Below are 17878 nucleotides of genomic sequence, written 5' to 3' on the forward strand. Positions count from 1 at the left end.
ATGGGTAGTAGATCCAAACATGTTAGAAAGAGAGTAATAGGAAAAGATTTGACAAAAACATGAAAGAGCAAAAGCTTGCGGTTGAATATTTAAATCCATGTTATCACAATATAGAATAACATCGAACTCCATGAATATCAATTTGATTGCATCAGTAACATGAGTACATCTGTTATAGTGACAGAGACTCATTTCCTTTTATTTTCTGGGGTCACTATGCCCGCAGTTGGTGTCCTTGGATATCCACAAAAACCAAGAGGAAACTGTTATAACACTACGTAATCAATGCCTTTAGGAAATAAAATTGAATGAGAGATATGAGCTCCATTTGTAAGAAAATGCAAGTTTAAATATTTTTTTACTAATGGTCGATTCATCAGATCATTGCAATATTGAAAACCATTTCATTTCCCTTTTTGGTATGTTATTATTGTCTAATATAACTAAATGGAAATAACTGATACAGGACATTTCCTATAAGAATAAATGTCAAAAGAGCTACTTATTAGCATTGAACTCTTTCAGGTTCTGGAGATGCTTATTTTATAGCTTGGTTTTACTTCTTCATCCAATCATTATTTCCATTTGCTTATAAGAGATCTCCTCTGACTGCAACTTCAGTGCTGTGTTCTCAACACACAACAATGGTGTTTCCCGCAGTCCTGTCTTTTGAATTTCTTGGGATTTGACTTTTCAAGGCCCTAGAGACTGAGTTGAAACTCCAACAAGAGCAAACCAGTCATTGAGAGGGAGTTAGATAAAGAAAGAATGATTTTTTTTTTTCCAAAAAGGTGATTGGATAGATGTGTGAGGCCCATCTGTGCCAGGCCCCTCCTACTGAGATCTGTCATAATCCCACATAGCTCATGAGACAGCAGACCAGTTGCTTGCATATGGGCCAGCATGTGAGGCAGGTCCATACTGAATCTGGATCCCACCAGCTTGATTTCATTTTCTCACTAAGGCTGTTCAAGGTCATTGCACCACCGACCATGCTGACCCAACCAAACTGTATTGGCCACATTTGACGGTCTTCAGTGGCATCAGCAGTGGGTTTTGTTTATTACAAAACCGACCTCTGCAACATGGTTGACAACGGGGGATTTGCAAAGCCAACAAAACCGCACCACCCATGGCCTGAATATATTATTCCCCTTTGCTCCCCTCCCCCGCCCTTCCAATCTACACAGATCAGCCACCCAAGCCTAACACCGCTGCATGTCACCGCAAGTCTGCCACCCAAACTCCCACCACCACAAATCCAGAAATTCACAAAGAAGCCCAAATTGAGAAACCCACACCTAAAACTCATGTAAATTTTTTTTTTTTTTATTATTATTTATTTCCACCAATGTCAACCACTCAACACATTAGAGGAAAACCACCACCGCCAACTTCAGCTTTCCATTCTCTACAATGCTGCGGCAGTTCTTATTTTGTAGAGACCAGTCTAATTGGTGCAGTGAAAAAATGCCTCCAAAAACCTATAGACTGCACCAATGAAAACCCTTAACTCTCACTCTTACGCCTAGGTTAAAAATAGCCTTGCTAGGTTCTTATTACAATTCTTTGTTTAAACTTAATATTCCAGTACACGATGAGGCACCTACATTTGATGGACATTGATACCCATGGATCTTCACCAATTGGTTATATGAGATGGACCAATTCTTCGAACAAATATGTTCATCAGATGATAGGAAAATAAAGGTTTGCCAAGATGAGACTATAGGTAAAGCCAAAGAAGACTGGTAGAGTATCGAGAACCTCAACGTTAGACGGAGTTAAGTTTAACATAAATGATTTGGTTTAAATGAAATAAAAACTCAAAGAGAAATATCTACCCAAAGAATCAGGGTTACTTTTTATATCGAAGAAACAGTTTGAGACAGGGGAACAGACAATATGACTGTTAGGTGTAGTTTCTTGTTCTGTATCCTAGTCAATCCAAGACCTGTCTGAAGGATTAAGTCAATGGATCATTCCCCTCAAAGGATGACTGATAGAAATGAAATTGCAGCTTCCCACATGGTAGACAATCACATTGGTAACAAGATTTTAGTAATGAAGAAACATCAAGAACCACCAAAAGCTACTGCTGAAAGAAAAGTACAAGTGCCAACAGATGTTGCTACAGCGCTAAACCAAGGAGAACACACTGAAAAGTCTAGTGATGAGCTGGAATACTGTAAACATGTGTAGTAGACTTAATACAGTCTGTTGGAGAGGCAGGTATATTGCTTATCACTGAGAAGGAAGATTTCCCACTTCTTGATCATGAGAGAATTTACAAAAGAGGAAAGAATTAGAGGGAGCACATCATGTGAAAAATGAGTTTGACGCATCTGCTACTAATGAAACCACTTCAGGGTGCATAAAGTGGAACACTTGATACGATGGTGCTTTCTTTGGATCAAAACAAGGCTACAAGGCCATATTGTTCGCAAAACTATACCTCACTGATTTTATCATTAACTAATGATACAGTAGTGCATAAGGATTCTTTATTCTTAGTGTTGCCAAAACTGCTTCAAAAGTAGCTCATATCATCAAAGACTACAAAATTTGAGTCTAAGTTTTCTTCAGCCAAAAGAGAATGGTATCAGGAGTGTGAAGAAAATTTTATTTTAATTTAGTTGCATTTAGTTTTAGAATTCAATTTTTTTACTATTGGTGTTGGTCCACTGAATTATATTTCAGATTTTATTAGCTATCTAGGAATTAGTATTTTATTTAATTTCTTATGTCAAGTACATGTTGATCAAAGCCATGCACAGTTAAAAACATACGCCTCATAGAGCCTAAATGCAAGGCACAAAATGTAAGCATGCTTCTTATTGAAGTAAAATGCACATTGTCCAAATATAATGTATAACAACCTCTAATAAAATTTTCATAACCTGTAAGGACAAGATAATAAACTCAAAATTGTATTATATTTTTCCTATGAGCTCAAATAGATAGCACAACAATCAAACAAAGTTTATGGGTTCAAGTTTTATATAAGTTATTTTAATTTTTAAAATTTTTATATAGTAAATTTCAAAATAATTATCAATGCACAATATGATAATAATCTCGTTATATAAGGTTTAAACATGACATTTTATAAACAACTGTCATAGCCATGTTCAAAATGAAATATATGGTCCAATCTAAATATTTCCAAAGGCAAAGACGAAAAGCACAAGAACCATATATTATCTTGTTAGCGTAATTTGATATGTAAACAAAAATTTGTTGATATATTGCAGCACTTTAAGAATAGAGTTTTTATAATAAATCATGATCCACTTCATTTCCTTCAAGTTGAGTGGTTGATATTAATGATTCATATATTTTTTAGAAAACAAGCTTACTTCAACAAAGCAAAGCACTTAGACCTTGGGGCTTTTTGAGCTTTGGGCACAATTTCATCAACATTGGTCGAGATTATTTTTGTAATGCATTTATTGGGATTTGGCCTAGTAGTCATATACTCCAATGGAGACAATTTTTTTTGGTAGAAGAATAAATTTATGTTAGAATTTTTTCAATGGCTTCATGTTGATTCTAGGCAACCTAGGTGTTGATTTCTAGGTCTTCTGTCGTGTTTTGCTGGTTTGAAGCAACACTAGGTGCCAATTCCTAGGTTTATACATTTTTCTGTTTGTTTTCCCACAAATTACTTCAGAGAATTTTGGAAATGCTTATATTTTGGAAGGGTTTAAAATCTAAACCTTAAATACAATTGACTAGAAAAATGTGAGTATGGTAATTCTTGATAATTAATTCAACAGCTTGAAAAGGAGTGGATGTTATTGTAGTAGTTGTAGATGATTTTCAAAAAGCAGTACTCAGAAAAATTTACACGGAGATATTCAGTCAAGATTCAAAATATTACATTTTGAAGCCTTTCATACTCCTGCTGGCTGAACTTTGTAATCTCTGTTTGCTCACTAAGTGCAGCTTGTAATCTCCAGATCTGAGATGAAAAGAATTGAAAATATAATATGGAAAAGGTCAATTGGAATAAAACATATTTAAAATTCACTGCAATTTTAACCAGACCAAGTAACAGATATGCTGTTATGTGGACAAAATGATGCAAAAAAGAGGTACAATTGAATAATAGGGACAAAAAATAATGCATTTACCTCCTCAACAAGATCTGATTTAGGCATTTTCTTCACAATATCAGGTGCAAAAGTGTTATACCTGAATGATATGGATTAAGCAGAGATCAAGAACAATAATTATTATTTTTATTAATGAACTACTCCATCAGACTACAAAGATACCATGCAATAGATTTAGAAAAAAAAGACAATGAGATGTAACAAGAGTTACTAGAAAGCATTACAAAAATACACAAATCCCACAAAAAAAATACATGCCCTGACAGGGTATCGTTTAGTTTGTTGCAAAAATCAATACTTTAATACAAATATATAATCTTTCACGAATGACCAATGGAGCTATGCACACAAAATACAAGGGGTTGTGCAGATCCATGGGCGTCATGTGGACAGGATAGTTTTTACTAGAAAAGAACACCACCACAATTTTTCACATAAACAGACACTTGACTAGCTAGTGACAAACATTGATATAATAAAGTGATCATCTGCTCTTGTGGTTGTGTCCATTAATCAATGGAAACAATGGGAAATGAAATTTTTTTTACATTCTTCACAAATTCCAAGATGGAAGAACCACAATGTCTGCCATTTTAGAAAACTTTGTAGCAATTCTTTTAGTGACAGAAGGTAGAGATTTTGTTCCTGAAGAATGAAGATCAAAATTTTAATACAATACCGGCATAGTCAATCATATTGTTTATTGGAAAGTGGCTAGTCTAAAAGCCGTATTATGCATGGCATTTATGTTAAGAAATAATATCCACCATGTGCAAGCATTATCTACAATGAAATATTAACACAACCAACTTAAATCCTTAGAACCTCAACATAGAAAAACCGAGGCTCTCTAAGTTGCTCTGACAAGTTAGCAGTCAAGCACAAAAAGAAGATTGCATAAATAAAGATATCCCATAAATAAGGTACTGATCTTTAGAATAAAAAATACTCACCCAGAATCCCCAGCACTATAAAGTCTAGCCTGTTCCTCTCGACTTCCTTCATCAATTGACCACCAACCTAGCAACCTATTAACAGGAATGAACCATAAGTAACAAAATTGCTTGACAGTAGCAGCTTTTACATTTTGTTTGTGCTTCGTATTTGTTAAGCTTAAAAGAATACAATAAAGGCCTTTCAAATATTAAAAATAATAATAACGTTAAACCATTACCTTGATCCACGATGCAAAAACCCAAAAAAATCAAAAGCTTTTGATGCTAGAGCAATATATGTCCCAGAGCCAACTTCACTATGCAGTAGAAGAACAATTTTCTCCACCAATCTATATGCAGCAAATAAGACCCCAGCTCCTTGCAACAAAAAAAGAGGAGCAAAAAGGACTGGAAATGACATATGCCTAGCACCAGATGGTGTTCCCTGGGGAAAAAAATAAAAGAAAAAAAGGTAGTATAAATTAATGAATACAACTCAAAGAACTTCCAAATATATTCACAATTCAAAGTTTTCAAAATTCATACCTCTAAGCGCATAAAAAGTAGGATCTGGAAACCGATAAAAGGAACTTTCATTACATGTCCACCAATGTCCTGCAGGTTGCACATCCCACTTTGGTGCTGGTCTTCATCTGAAGAAACCACTAAGCCTCTATTCCAGTCAACATATCTAAAAGTCATTGAAGATGAACAAGATTCTCTAATCTGAGACTGCCTATGAATAGCTGGATTATACCACTTTGTGCAAACAAGAAAGGCAAAGCACTCTGCTATACTGCAAATGGATGAACAAGAATTATCTCAAGAGGCGGAGACCAAATATACCATCATCAAACATTACTGCCAAAAAAAAAAAAATCATACCCAAAGTTTATAAATAAGTCCCACCAGCCTAGAGCAGCTACGTCACCTGAATGTAGTTGTAAAGAAAGTTAGAAACAATATTTTGTTATGTGAAGACTAAGAATATGAATCTAAATTTTACATGCAAACACAACACAGCCACTGTGCATACCACGCGTTGATTGCATGTTTAGTGCTGTTAGAATTATGGTTAAGTGATTAAATTCACCATTTCCTAACAGCTTAAGCTTTAGAATTGGTAATTATACATGGTATCAAAGTAAGAGATCCTAAGTTCAATCCCTAAGTTTACTCTACCTCCCATTTAAAATGTTAAAAATCTCACATGTCAGGCCACAATTATTAAGAAGAGTCTAGGCCCACACATGAGGGGGGTGTTAGAATTATAGTTAAGTGATTAAATTCACAATTTCCTAACTGCTTAAACTTTTGGGAGGATTGGTAATTATACAAGAGCCACGTGTTTCAAAGTGTCATCATTGAAATTCTAATAATTATTAGATCTCCAAATTGGAAACTACTAACATAGACCATGGGAGCTAGAATTCAACATCCATGCCCTAAGATTTTTTGGAATATGAGCAGAAACAGCATGAGACTAGGTTAGCCTGTTAGGAACATAAAATAAATCTTATTCCCATTGATAAATGATAAAGCTATTTAAAGTTCATATTGGTTTTTTGCCTATTCCTCTTTCAACTTTTCATTAATTGAAAGGATATACTTCACTTTCATAGCGATGCATCAAAATGCTGCAGTTTTGCATAATACAAGTCAAAATTAATATATCTGTTGACATGTTGGAGGCTTCAAGGCCGTCCTACAAGAGAACAAGGGGGCCGTTCTGGTGGATTCTCTTGTCCATGTGCAAACCACACTACTTCCACTGAGGACATACCTCCAGCACCAACTTCAGCTCCTACTCATGAGAGGGCACTTAACACCGAGGAGTTGGCACAGCTGCGTCAGTTTATGGCTCGATTGGAAACACCTACCGATACATCCTCATCCTTTGCCCATTCAGGTAATTTAGCTACAGCCCTTAATGCCTGATGATCCTTGGGTAATTGATTCGGGAACTACAAATCATATGACTGGTAAATCCTCATCTTTTTCCTCCTATAACCTTTGTTCCAACAAGGACAAAATTAGCCAATGGTTATTTATCACCTATCTCTGGTAAAGGTTCAATTTTTGTGACTCCATCTATGGCTTTATCTTCTGTGCTTCATGTTCCTAACTTGGCTGCAAATTTATTATCTATTGCTCGTATAACCCTTAAGTTAAATTGCCGAGCCATTTTTTACTCATCCTACTGTTTTTTCCAGGACCTAACCACGAGGCATTTGATTGGCAATGGTAGCCTTAAGGATGGTCTCTACTATCTGGACACAATCCAAAGCACAAGGATGGCTCAAAAAGGCTTATCATACAGTGCAATCAGATGACTCAGTAGCTCAGATTTGGTTATGGCATCAAAGGCTAGGACATCCCTCTTTTACATTGTTACAAAAAAATTTCCTTCTTTATTTCAGCATAATAATGGTTCCAAATTTCAATGTGAGACATGTGAACTAGCCAAACACCATCGAGTGTCTTTTCCTCTTAGTAGTAATAAAAGTTCTGCACCTTTTTCACTTATTCATACTGGTGTTTAGGGGCCCTCTAGGGTTGTTTCTCTAAATGGGTGTCGTTGGTTTATTTCCTTTATTGATAATTTTTCACAAACTACTTGGGTATATTTGTTAAAAGACAAAAGTGATGTGTTTACAGTCTTTCAAATGTTTCACAAAATGGTTCAAATGCAATTCAACACCTCAATAAAAACGAGTTGTTCAGACAATGGGGTTGAATATATGTTTGGTACTCTTCAAAAATATTTTCATGCACATGGTATTATTCACAAACCACTTGTGCTTATACCCCTCAACAAAATGGGGTTGCTGAACGAAAAAATCGACATCTCTTAGAAGTCACACGGGATCTTCTCCTTACTGCCAATGTTCAAAGTCCTACTGGGGAGCTGCCTTGCTCACTGCAACTTATCCATCAATAGAATGCCATCTCGCAACCTTGACTTCAAGAGGGCACTTGAGGTACTTTTTTCATATGTACCATCCTCTAATTTGATCATCCCTCCTCATGTCTTTGGGTGTATCTGCTTTGTCCATCTTCATGGTCAATCTAGGAGTAAATTAGACCCTCATGCCCTCAAATGTGTCTTTATAGGTCACTCTCCTACTCAAAAGGGATATAAATGTGGTGTGGACACAAGGTACAAGCCTCCAATTATACACATGTATGGGAGGAAGAGCAAAAAGAAGACAGCACAACCTGTGGCCTTATGGATGGAGCCTGCTAGTAATTGAGCTTGAAGATTAAGCAAGCTCAAGCATTTAATAATTAAGGTTTTTTTTTATGCATCTTGTTGTTTGCTATTTAAGCACTTTTTTCTTATTATTGTAAGACAGCTTTGAGAATTATAATAACGTTTGTTTCTTTTACACTGGTGTCGACTCCAATTTTGCTTAGTGCTGACTCCTAAGGTTTATCCTTTGTTTTGTTGTTGTTTAATTGTTCCATTGAAATAGTGTGGTTGTCCTGCGTCAGTTTGGTATCGAAGCAAACTTTCAGTCCATACAACACAACCGTAGGCAAACTCTTGAAGAAGCACAATCATCAGAGAACAAAGCAGCCAAAAATGACATTAACTTTCAAGTTCTTACCTAATGAGATCTTGAACAAGCCCAAGCCAATCCCAATCTGTATATACCCTCTTTATCCACATGAGTTTTTATCCAAGAAGCCAGCGACCCTTCCAAGCCTGTGACCATCATTCGTGCCCGCCTTTGATCACAGAACCTAGAAACCGCATAACAAAAAAAAAAAAAAAAAAAAAAGTGACCCACGCAAGACCCATCAGCCCACCAACCACCGAGACCCATCATCAACCTCGACCCACCAGTACTGAGAATGTCGAACCACTGCCGCTGCCAAGACCCGAGGCAAGCAACCACTGGTCTTCCATGTTTCGTGCCGCCATTGTCTTCCCCACCTTCACGCTACCACCAGCCGTCGACTCCCCAGTGCCAATCAAAGACCTTCATCGCAAAGAGTTTTCATTTTGAGTTTCGTTGGTTATTTTGAGTTCCTGTTGTTTCGTTTAAGTCTCCTTAATATTTGAGTAGTGTATCATATTATTTGGCATTAAAAAAAAAAAAATCATACCAAGCAGTAGAAGAGCCCAAGCCCATGACAGACTAGCCCAAGACCAAGAACAAGTCATTCAAGTGGGCTTCCGTTACAGGGATCAGGTTTTCTTTCTTTGTTTCTTTGGTAGACTCAATTTTTCATTTTTAAATACATCTCTAGTTTCTTAAAGTGCATACCCCAGCTTAGTTACTTCACTTTTGCTTTGATAGCTAGTTGCTGTGTAGGCCATTTGTTTCTTTCAATACCCATAAAAAAATAAAAAATAAAAAGTTATTTGTTTCCTTTGATTAGCCAAAGACAAAAAAATAAAATAAAATAAAAAAATCCTTTGAAGTATTTGATTCTCTTTATTAACTGTTGAGCTTTTTATTTTGTGGAAGTCGCAATTCATTTGGGCTATCTCTCAATATTGTGAACACTATCATTACTTGACGACAATTTATTCCTTCGATTCATTGATCTAGTCTCTACATGCACTCTTGCTTGACCTGGATTTTACATTGAGAATTGATTACTCGAACTTTTTGGGAATCTCAACTGCATTCATAATTATAGGGGTGCATGCATCTACGTAGTGGTCGCATCATGTCAAACCTTGAACATCAATCCACTTCTAAGCCTAAGTCTTCCTTAGAGCAAACCATTGAGAGCCTAGCAAAAACCGCCCATGCTTTACTGGAGAGGGTAGAGCGAGTTGAAGCATCTCAAAAAGAGACTAATAACCATGAAGGAAATAACATGCTTAGACAAAATCAACACGATCACTTCACTAGGGCTCCAAACTTCGAACATGATCACTATAATCACAATGGCCCTAGGGATTATGATGATAGAATGTCCAAGGAAAAGATAGAAGCACCCACCTTTAATGGTTGCCTAGACCCATAGGTTTTCACTAATTGGTTACGTCAGATGGAGAAATTCTTTGAATATTACCATTGGGCTGAGGATAAGAAAGTGAGGTATGCTAGGATGAAGTTAATTGGAAGAGCCAACCTTTTCTGGGAGGACCTTGAGGATACCCTTAGGCGACCATGTGAACCCCCCCATTACTAATTGGATTGAGATGAAGGATGCACTCTTGAGGAATTATCTTCCTCCAACTTATAAGAGCTCCCTCCTTGAGGAATGGGATCGCTTGAAGCAAGGCACTACTCCTGTGGCTGAATATATAGAGAAATTCAAGGAATTCAAAAGACAAATTTGAATAGTCGAGGAAGAGGTTGTCACGCTCAATAGGTTCAAGAAAGGTTTAAATGCTAACCTACTAGGCGAGATTATCACCCGAGGAACCACTACCTTAGACCAGGCATATGACCTGCTAGGAATTGTGAATTAGCATCCAAATCTATCTTTTGGCGACGTTCTGAGCTCCGAAATACCCCTACCAACCCTCAACCTTTTGGTAGCAAACCCCATCCGAAGATCAACCCTAATAGCACCCCACCAAGAAAAGATGATAAGGGAAAGGGCATGGCCAACGAGCCTTCAAGATTAGGTTCTCGCCTCCAATGTTTCAAATGCAATGGGGTTGGACATATTGCAACTAAATGTCCCTCTAGAACCCTTGTCATTCAAGAAGATGATGAAAAGGTCAAAGATGTTGAGGAGCTTGTGTATGACCCAAATGTCGAAGAAATCCAAGATGTTGAAGCAGAATGGGAAGATGATCCTAGCTACCTCACATGCGTTAGAGCCATATCTCCCCCAGTTGATGATTTCAAGGACATCTTTGGTGTCCCCAGAGTGAATGTGGTAAGGTGTGCATTGGCACAACAAAGAGACACTGATGATTGGCGAAGGAGTGCTATCTTCCAAACTTACACCAAGTGTGGAGAAAAAACTTGCAAAGTTATTATAGATAGTGGGAGTTATATTAAGGCGGTGTTCTCTAACGTTGTTTCCCGCCTAGGCTTGAAATTGATCACACATCCTAACCCATATAAAGTGTCTTGGGTAGACACCTCCTCCATAGCCATAAAAAAAAAGATGTGTCGTCGTCACCCTTCATGGGCGATCCAACTCTTGCTCATTTGTGTTTGAAGGTAAGAAAATTGTGCTCAATCCTTTGAAACCCAAGCCAATCGACATGAGCAAGAAGAAAGAAATACGAAAGGCGAAAGGTTTGAACATCATAAGCACAAAGGCATTTGAAATGGTGGCGGCTCAAGAATCAGTTGTGTTTGCCTTAGTTGCCAAGGAACTCAATGGGGAGGCCCGTGAAGAGCAACCTGAAGAAGTGAAGTCAGTGCTCCAAGAATTTAAAAATGTTTTCCCTAAGGAACTCCCCAATCATTTACCACCCATGCATGACATACAACACGCTATAGATTTTGTGCCTGGAGCAACCCTCCCAAACTTGCCTCACTATAGGATGAACCCTACTGCACATGTCGAGTTGCAAAGGCAAGTAGAAGAACTACTTCAAAAGGGATTTGTTCATGAAAGTATGAGTCCATGTGCAGTCCCTACACTCTTGACTCCAAAGAAAGATGGAACTTGGAGGATGTGTTGATAGTCGTGCCATCAACAAGATCACTGTGAAATATCGTTTCCCTATCCCTCGATTGGATGATATGTTGGATATGATGGCTGGAGCAACAATCTTCTCAAAGATAGACTTGAAAAGTGGATATCATCAAATTAGGGTTCGTCCTGGCGAGGAATGGAAAACTACTTTCAAGACGAAAGACGGTTGATATGAGTGGATGGTTATGCCTTTTGGATTGTCCAATGCTCCTAGTACCTTTATGAGCGTGATGACACAAGTGCTCAAGCCTTTTATGGGCAAATTCTTGGTTGTGTACTTTGATGACATCCTCATTTATAGCAAATCTAGGGAGCAACACTTAGACCACCCAACTCAAGTTTGTACTGCCCTTAAAAAGGAGAGTTTATTTTCATAGTATCCTCAAAGGGAGTTTCTACCGACCCCCAAAAGGTTCAAGCGATTATGGATTGGCCTAAGCCAAAAAATATCCATGAAATTCGAAACTTTCATGGGCTCGCTTCCTTTTATCGCCGATTCATCAAAGGGTTTAGTATCATTATGTCCCCATCACTGACTGCATGAAACAAAGGGAGTTTGAATTGGACGAAACTTGCTGCTAAGGCTTTCAATGAAGTAAAACAAAAGATGACTGGGGCACCTGTCATGCGTCTCCTTGATTTTACCAAGCCTTTTAAAGTAGAATGTGATGCCTCAGGTCTTGGCATAGGTGGAGTACTTAGTCAAAAGCGCCACCCAATTGCTTATTTTAGTGAGAAATTGAATGATGCTAAGCAAAAGTACTCCACATATGACAAAGAATTTTATGTCATTATTCGAGCTCTTTGGCATTGGCGCCATTACCTGTTGTCTCCAGAATTTGTTATCTACTCTGATCATGAAGCCTTATGCTATCTCCATTCCCAAAAGAAGCTGAATTTAGGCATGGTAGTTGGGTTGAATTTCCACAACGCTACTCGTTTGTGGTGAAACATAGGGCGAGAGTTGAGAATAAGGCTGCTGATGCGCTAAGTCAAAGGATATCTTTGCTATTAGTCATGAGTGTTTAGGTTACTGGGTTTGAACGACTCAAGGATGACTATGAGTCATGCCCAGACTTTGGAGAGCTCTAAACTAGCCTAAGTAATGCCTCACGGCCAATCCTGAATGATTATACTCTTCAAGATGGCTACTTGTTCAAAGCCAACAAGTTATGTATCCCTCGGTCTTCAGTGAGAGATTTCCTAGTTTGGGAGACACGCGCAAGAGGCCTTGCAGGTCATTTTGGCCGAGACAAAACAATTGGGTAAGTGGAACGTCAATTCTATTGGCCTAGTCTTAAGAGGGGCATTGCCTAAATAATTGGTCAGTGTTGTACATGTCAACTAGCCAAACATCGCAAGCAAAACACTAGCTTGTATACACCTCTACCTGTGCTAGATCGCCCGTAGCAGGATGTGAGTATAGACTTTGTGTTAGGATTATCCCACACCTTTAGGAAGCATGATTCTATTCTAGTAGTTGTTGATCGCTTCTCTAAGATGGCTCATTTTCTACCATGTTCTAAGACCTCTGATGCTTCTAAGATTGCAAAGCTCTACTTTGATGAGATTGTCAAACTTTATGGTCTTCCCAAAACCATAGTGTCTTATAGGGATGTTCACTTCATAAGTTATTTTTGGAAGACTTTGTGGCATTTAGTAGGCGCCAAATTGAAATTTTCCACTGCATTTCATCCTCAAACTGATGGTCAAACTGAGATGATTAATTGCAGTCTAGGCAACCTCCTTCGGTGTCTAGTGGATGAAGCCAATCAGAATTGGGATTCAATTCTTCCTACGGCCCAACTTACATACAATAACTCTGTCAATAGGTCTATAGGCACTAGTCCTTTTGAGGTTGTGCGTGGTTATGCACCTAGGAAGCCCCTAGATCTTTTGCCCATGTCCCCACATGTTAGAGTTTTTGAGTCTGTTGAGGGTATTTGGACATATTCATGATTTGCATAATGAGATTCGCAAAAAAATTCAGGTAAGTAATTCTCAATATAAAATTCATGTTAACACTCGTCGACGTCATGCAGAGTTTTAGGTAGGAGATTATGTCATGATTTAGATTCGACCTAAGCGACTATGTTGCACGGACACGGACACAGGGATACGGCAATTTTTGAAAAATAAGGACAAGACACGGCAGGGACACGGCGGTTAAATAATTAATTATATTTTATATTTAGGCATATTTTTTAATATTTTTAGACATAAAATACGTTTATGTCTAGAATTTAAATTATGTAAGAACTACAAATAAGTAAACTAACACCCAAAGTAGTACAATAATACACAATATTTAACTTTAATAAATAAATAAAACTATAGCAGGACACACAAAAACAAAAATCACTAAATTCATAATAAATATTATAATTTATAAGGCAAAACAAACGGCTGAGTAAAGAAACACATTAACTGTGAGAGTGGGATTAATAAAAAAAAAAAAAAGACAAAACGTTAAAACTTACAATCAGCCCAATCTAGCTCCGGTGAGGGACAGAGGGCAACAGCAAAGGTCAGAGGGAGGGTGGGTTGAGAACTTGAGAGGTGGATTTCTCAAAATCAATGTTATGAATACCGTTTCGGACCCTGTTTCGGTTTGTCTATTGGAACGGAATGTTTCGGTTTGTCTATTGGAACGGAATGTTTCGGTACCGACCTATTTCGGCATATCATTGCATACTATTTCGGGCTTACCACTATTTTATATACATATATATATTATTGATAAAAAAATCCATATAATAAATATTGAAGGTTTTAAAGTTATAAGTATATAATTTTTTTTTTTTCACCAATCACAATCTATCACATCACAATTGTAACAAAAAGTTGTAAAAAATTTTATAGTCCTATGCTTTTTCTAATTTTAGTGACTATGGAATCAAAAGGTTGAAAGTTTCTTTTTTATTATGAGTCACGTGAGGTTCACAAAAACAAAACAAAGCAAAAAAAAAAATGTTAATTAAATTCAAACGGACAAAACAAAAGAACCTGGAAGGAATGAGTATTACGTGGGGCTCACAAACACCACAAAACGAAGAAAATATCTAAAGCCTAAAGTCTCTAAAGTCTAAACTCTAAAGTCGGAGCCGCGTCGGAGCCGTGTCGGTGCCGTGTCGACGTGTGTCAAAAAAAAAAAAAAAAAAGAGGACACTCGCCGGATACCGGAATTCGGCGAGTTGTACCCGTTCCGGTGTCCGACACATGTCCGACACGTGTCCGACAAAAATGGCGTGTCCATGCAACCTAGCTAAGCGATTTCCCTCTAAGACTATTAAGAAATTGCAGGCTCGTAGTGCTGGACCATTCAAGGTATTGAAACGGATTGACCTAAATGCATATGTCATTAACCTTCCCAATGATTATGGTATGAACTCCTCCTTCAATATAGAGGATCTATTTGCTTATAGGCCCCACAGTTATTCCTGATACCCCTTTTGATGAGCCTTTGCTTGATCCTATTGATGCCCCTATCCCTACTCCTTTACCCTTAAATCTGCCCTATGCACATAAAGAATCTATTGATGCTATTTTAGATGAACAGATTGATTCTACCAGGGATGGAGGAGTTCACCATTTCCTAATTCATTGGCGGGGGCAACCAGATTTTGATTGCACATGGATTACTCGAGATGAGCTACATCGACTGGATACTGATTTGCTTGAGTACTATCAGAGCTCTTCAGATTTCCACTCGACGGGGTCGAGTTCTTCTCACCCGAGGGAGAGTTGGTGCAGACACGAGGTACAACCTCCAATTATACGCATGTATGGGAGGAAGAGCAAAAGGCAGATGGCCCAACCTGTGGCCTTATGGATGGAGCCTACTAGTAATTGGGCTTGAAGATTAAGCAAGCCCAAGCATTTAATAATTAGGGTTTTTTTTATGCATCTTGTTATTTGCTATTTAAGCACTTTTTTCTGATTATTGTAAGACAACTTTGAGAATTATAATAAACGTGTGTTTCTTTTACACAGGTGCCGACTCCAATTTTGCTTGGTGCTGACTCCTAGGGTTTATCCTTTGTTTTGTTGTTGTTTAATTGTTCCATTGAAATAGTGTGGTTGTCTTGCATCAAAATGTTATCATCCTCCTCAAAAACACTTGGTGTCAATGGTTATAACCTTCTTTGAGACACAATTTTACTTCTCCTCACCTCAAACTCCTCCTCAAGGGCAGTATAATGGTGATGAGGAATTTTCTATGCCCTTACTTGTTCCTAGTACCTCCGCTGATATTGACTTGAAAACCGATTCCATTGATGTTGAAGTGCAAGAGGCTAATAATGAGTTGTCATCCATTGATGATAAGCCAAATGAGACACCTGTGAAAGAACTAAGGGTCTATTCAAGGTGCTAGAAAAGTAAGAATACTCCTAAAGCTCTCGAGCAATCATCTAAACCTGACTCAAGTAATTCTACTCCTATTCCCTCTATACCCACCATAAATGATATTGATCTTCCTATTGCACAACTCAAAGGAGTTAGATCATGCACTCATCATCCCATATCAAATTTCCTTTCTTATTAACATATCTCACTTGTATTTCATTCTTTCCTATCCAAGTTATCTTCTATGTCTATTCCCCAAACCTTCCAGGAAGCATTAAGAGACCCAAAATGGAAAGAAGTTATGCAAGAAGAGATGAGAGCTCTTAAGAAAAATGATAAATGGGATTTAGTTGACTTGCCGAATGGAAAAAGGGCAGTTGGATGCGAGTGGGTGTTTATAATTAAGCATAAAGTAGATGAGTCAGTGGAAAGATACAAAGCTAGATTGGTTGCAAATGGTTTCATACAAACTATGGGATTGATAATGAGGAGACATTCACACCAATAGCAAAGATGAACTCTATACGAGTTCTTATCTCATTGGCAGCAAATCAAGATTGGCCTCTACACCAATTTGATGTAAAGAATGCTTTCCTCCATGGAGATCTTGAAGAAGAAGTATACAAGGAACTCCCCCCTGGCCTTAAGCTACCAGCTTCTAATGGGAAAGTGTGCAAACTAAAGAAAGTCTTGTATGGACTAAAACAATCTCCTAGAGCATGGTTTGAAAGGTTTTCGTGAGCTATGCAGAAATTTGGCTACGATCAAAGTCAGGCTGATCATACATTATTTATTAAGCATTCCCTACAGGGAAAAGTGACAGCTCTTATTGTCTATGTGGATGATATGGTGCTAACTGGAAATGATGAGGAAGAGATACAAAGACTAAATCAATCCTTGGCACGAGAATTTGATATAACGGACTTGGGAAATCTAAAGTACTTTCTAGGCATTGAAGTGGCAAGATCAAGGCATGGAATATTTCTTTCCCAATGGAAATACATACTTGATCTTCTCAAAGAAACAGGAATGTTAGGGTAATCCAATAGAGCAGAATGTTAGGATAGCTATTGATAATCCAATAGAGCAAAATGCCAAGTTGGGAGAAGACCACAACAGCCCCCTAGGGGAAAAAGGGAGATACCAGCGACTAGTTGGCAAACTAATCTACTTATCACACACTAGACCAGATATCGCTCATGCAGTAAGTGTGGTAAGTCAGTTTATGCATTCGCCACAAGAAATGCACATGAAAGCTGTTCATAGAATTCTCTGGTACTTGAAATCCTCACAGGGTAAAGGAGTACTATTTGCTCGTCATGATCACTTGAAGATAGAAGCCTATACAGATGCTGATTGGGCAGGTTCAATCATAGACCTACGCTCCACCTCTAGATATTGTCTATTTGTTGGAGGTAACTTGGTTGCTTGGCAGAGTAAGAAACAATCAGTGGTTGCAAGATCCAGTGCAGAGGCTGAGTTTAGAGCAATGGCCCATGGAATATGTGAGATATTATGGATGAAGATATTATTGAGGGAGCTTGGATATGACAGTAAGGATCCCATCAAGCTGTTTTGTGACAATAAAGCAGCAATTAATATTGCTCATAACCCATTTCTACACGATCGGACGAAACATATTGAAATTGATAGACACTTTATCAAGGAGAAACTGCATAAAGGCATCATTTGTACTCCATATGTAAGAACTGGAGATCAACTCGCAGACATCTTGACCAAGGGGGTAGCAACTAATCACTTCCACAAAATTCTAGACAAGCTGGGCATGAGAGATATCTACGCCTTAGCTTGAGGGGGAGTGTTGACAAATTCTATGTATGGTATGTGTGG

At 37.9% G+C, this 17878-nt stretch overlaps 1 protein-coding gene across 5 annotated transcripts in view; it reads right to left on the reverse strand.

Annotated features, from left to right (window-relative positions):
• LOC126690866 (uncharacterized) overlaps positions 1-17878 on the reverse strand; it is a 29549-nt gene that overhangs the window by 3901 nt on the left and 7770 nt on the right. For all 5 annotated transcript variants that reach the window (XR_007644764.1, XM_050385994.1, XM_050385989.1 and 2 more), the window contains 6 exons: positions 5939-5984; positions 5600-5849; positions 5293-5498; positions 5072-5146; positions 4137-4197; positions 3884-3964 (listed from right to left, as the gene is read on the reverse strand). Coding sequence is in view for 4 of the 5 variants with exons in the window: in XM_050385994.1 (XP_050241951.1) it covers positions 3884-3964; positions 4137-4197; positions 5072-5146; positions 5293-5498; positions 5600-5849; positions 5939-5984 (719 nt within the window). In the remaining variant the exon portion in view is untranslated. The remainder of the gene's footprint in view (positions 1-3883; positions 3965-4136; positions 4198-5071; positions 5147-5292; positions 5499-5599; positions 5850-5938; positions 5985-17878) is intronic.

The sequence above is a fragment of the Quercus robur genome, chromosome 1 (assembly GCF_932294415.1).
Source record: "Quercus robur chromosome 1, dhQueRobu3.1, whole genome shotgun sequence".
NCBI classification, from domain to species: Eukaryota; Viridiplantae; Streptophyta; class Magnoliopsida; order Fagales; family Fagaceae; genus Quercus; species Quercus robur.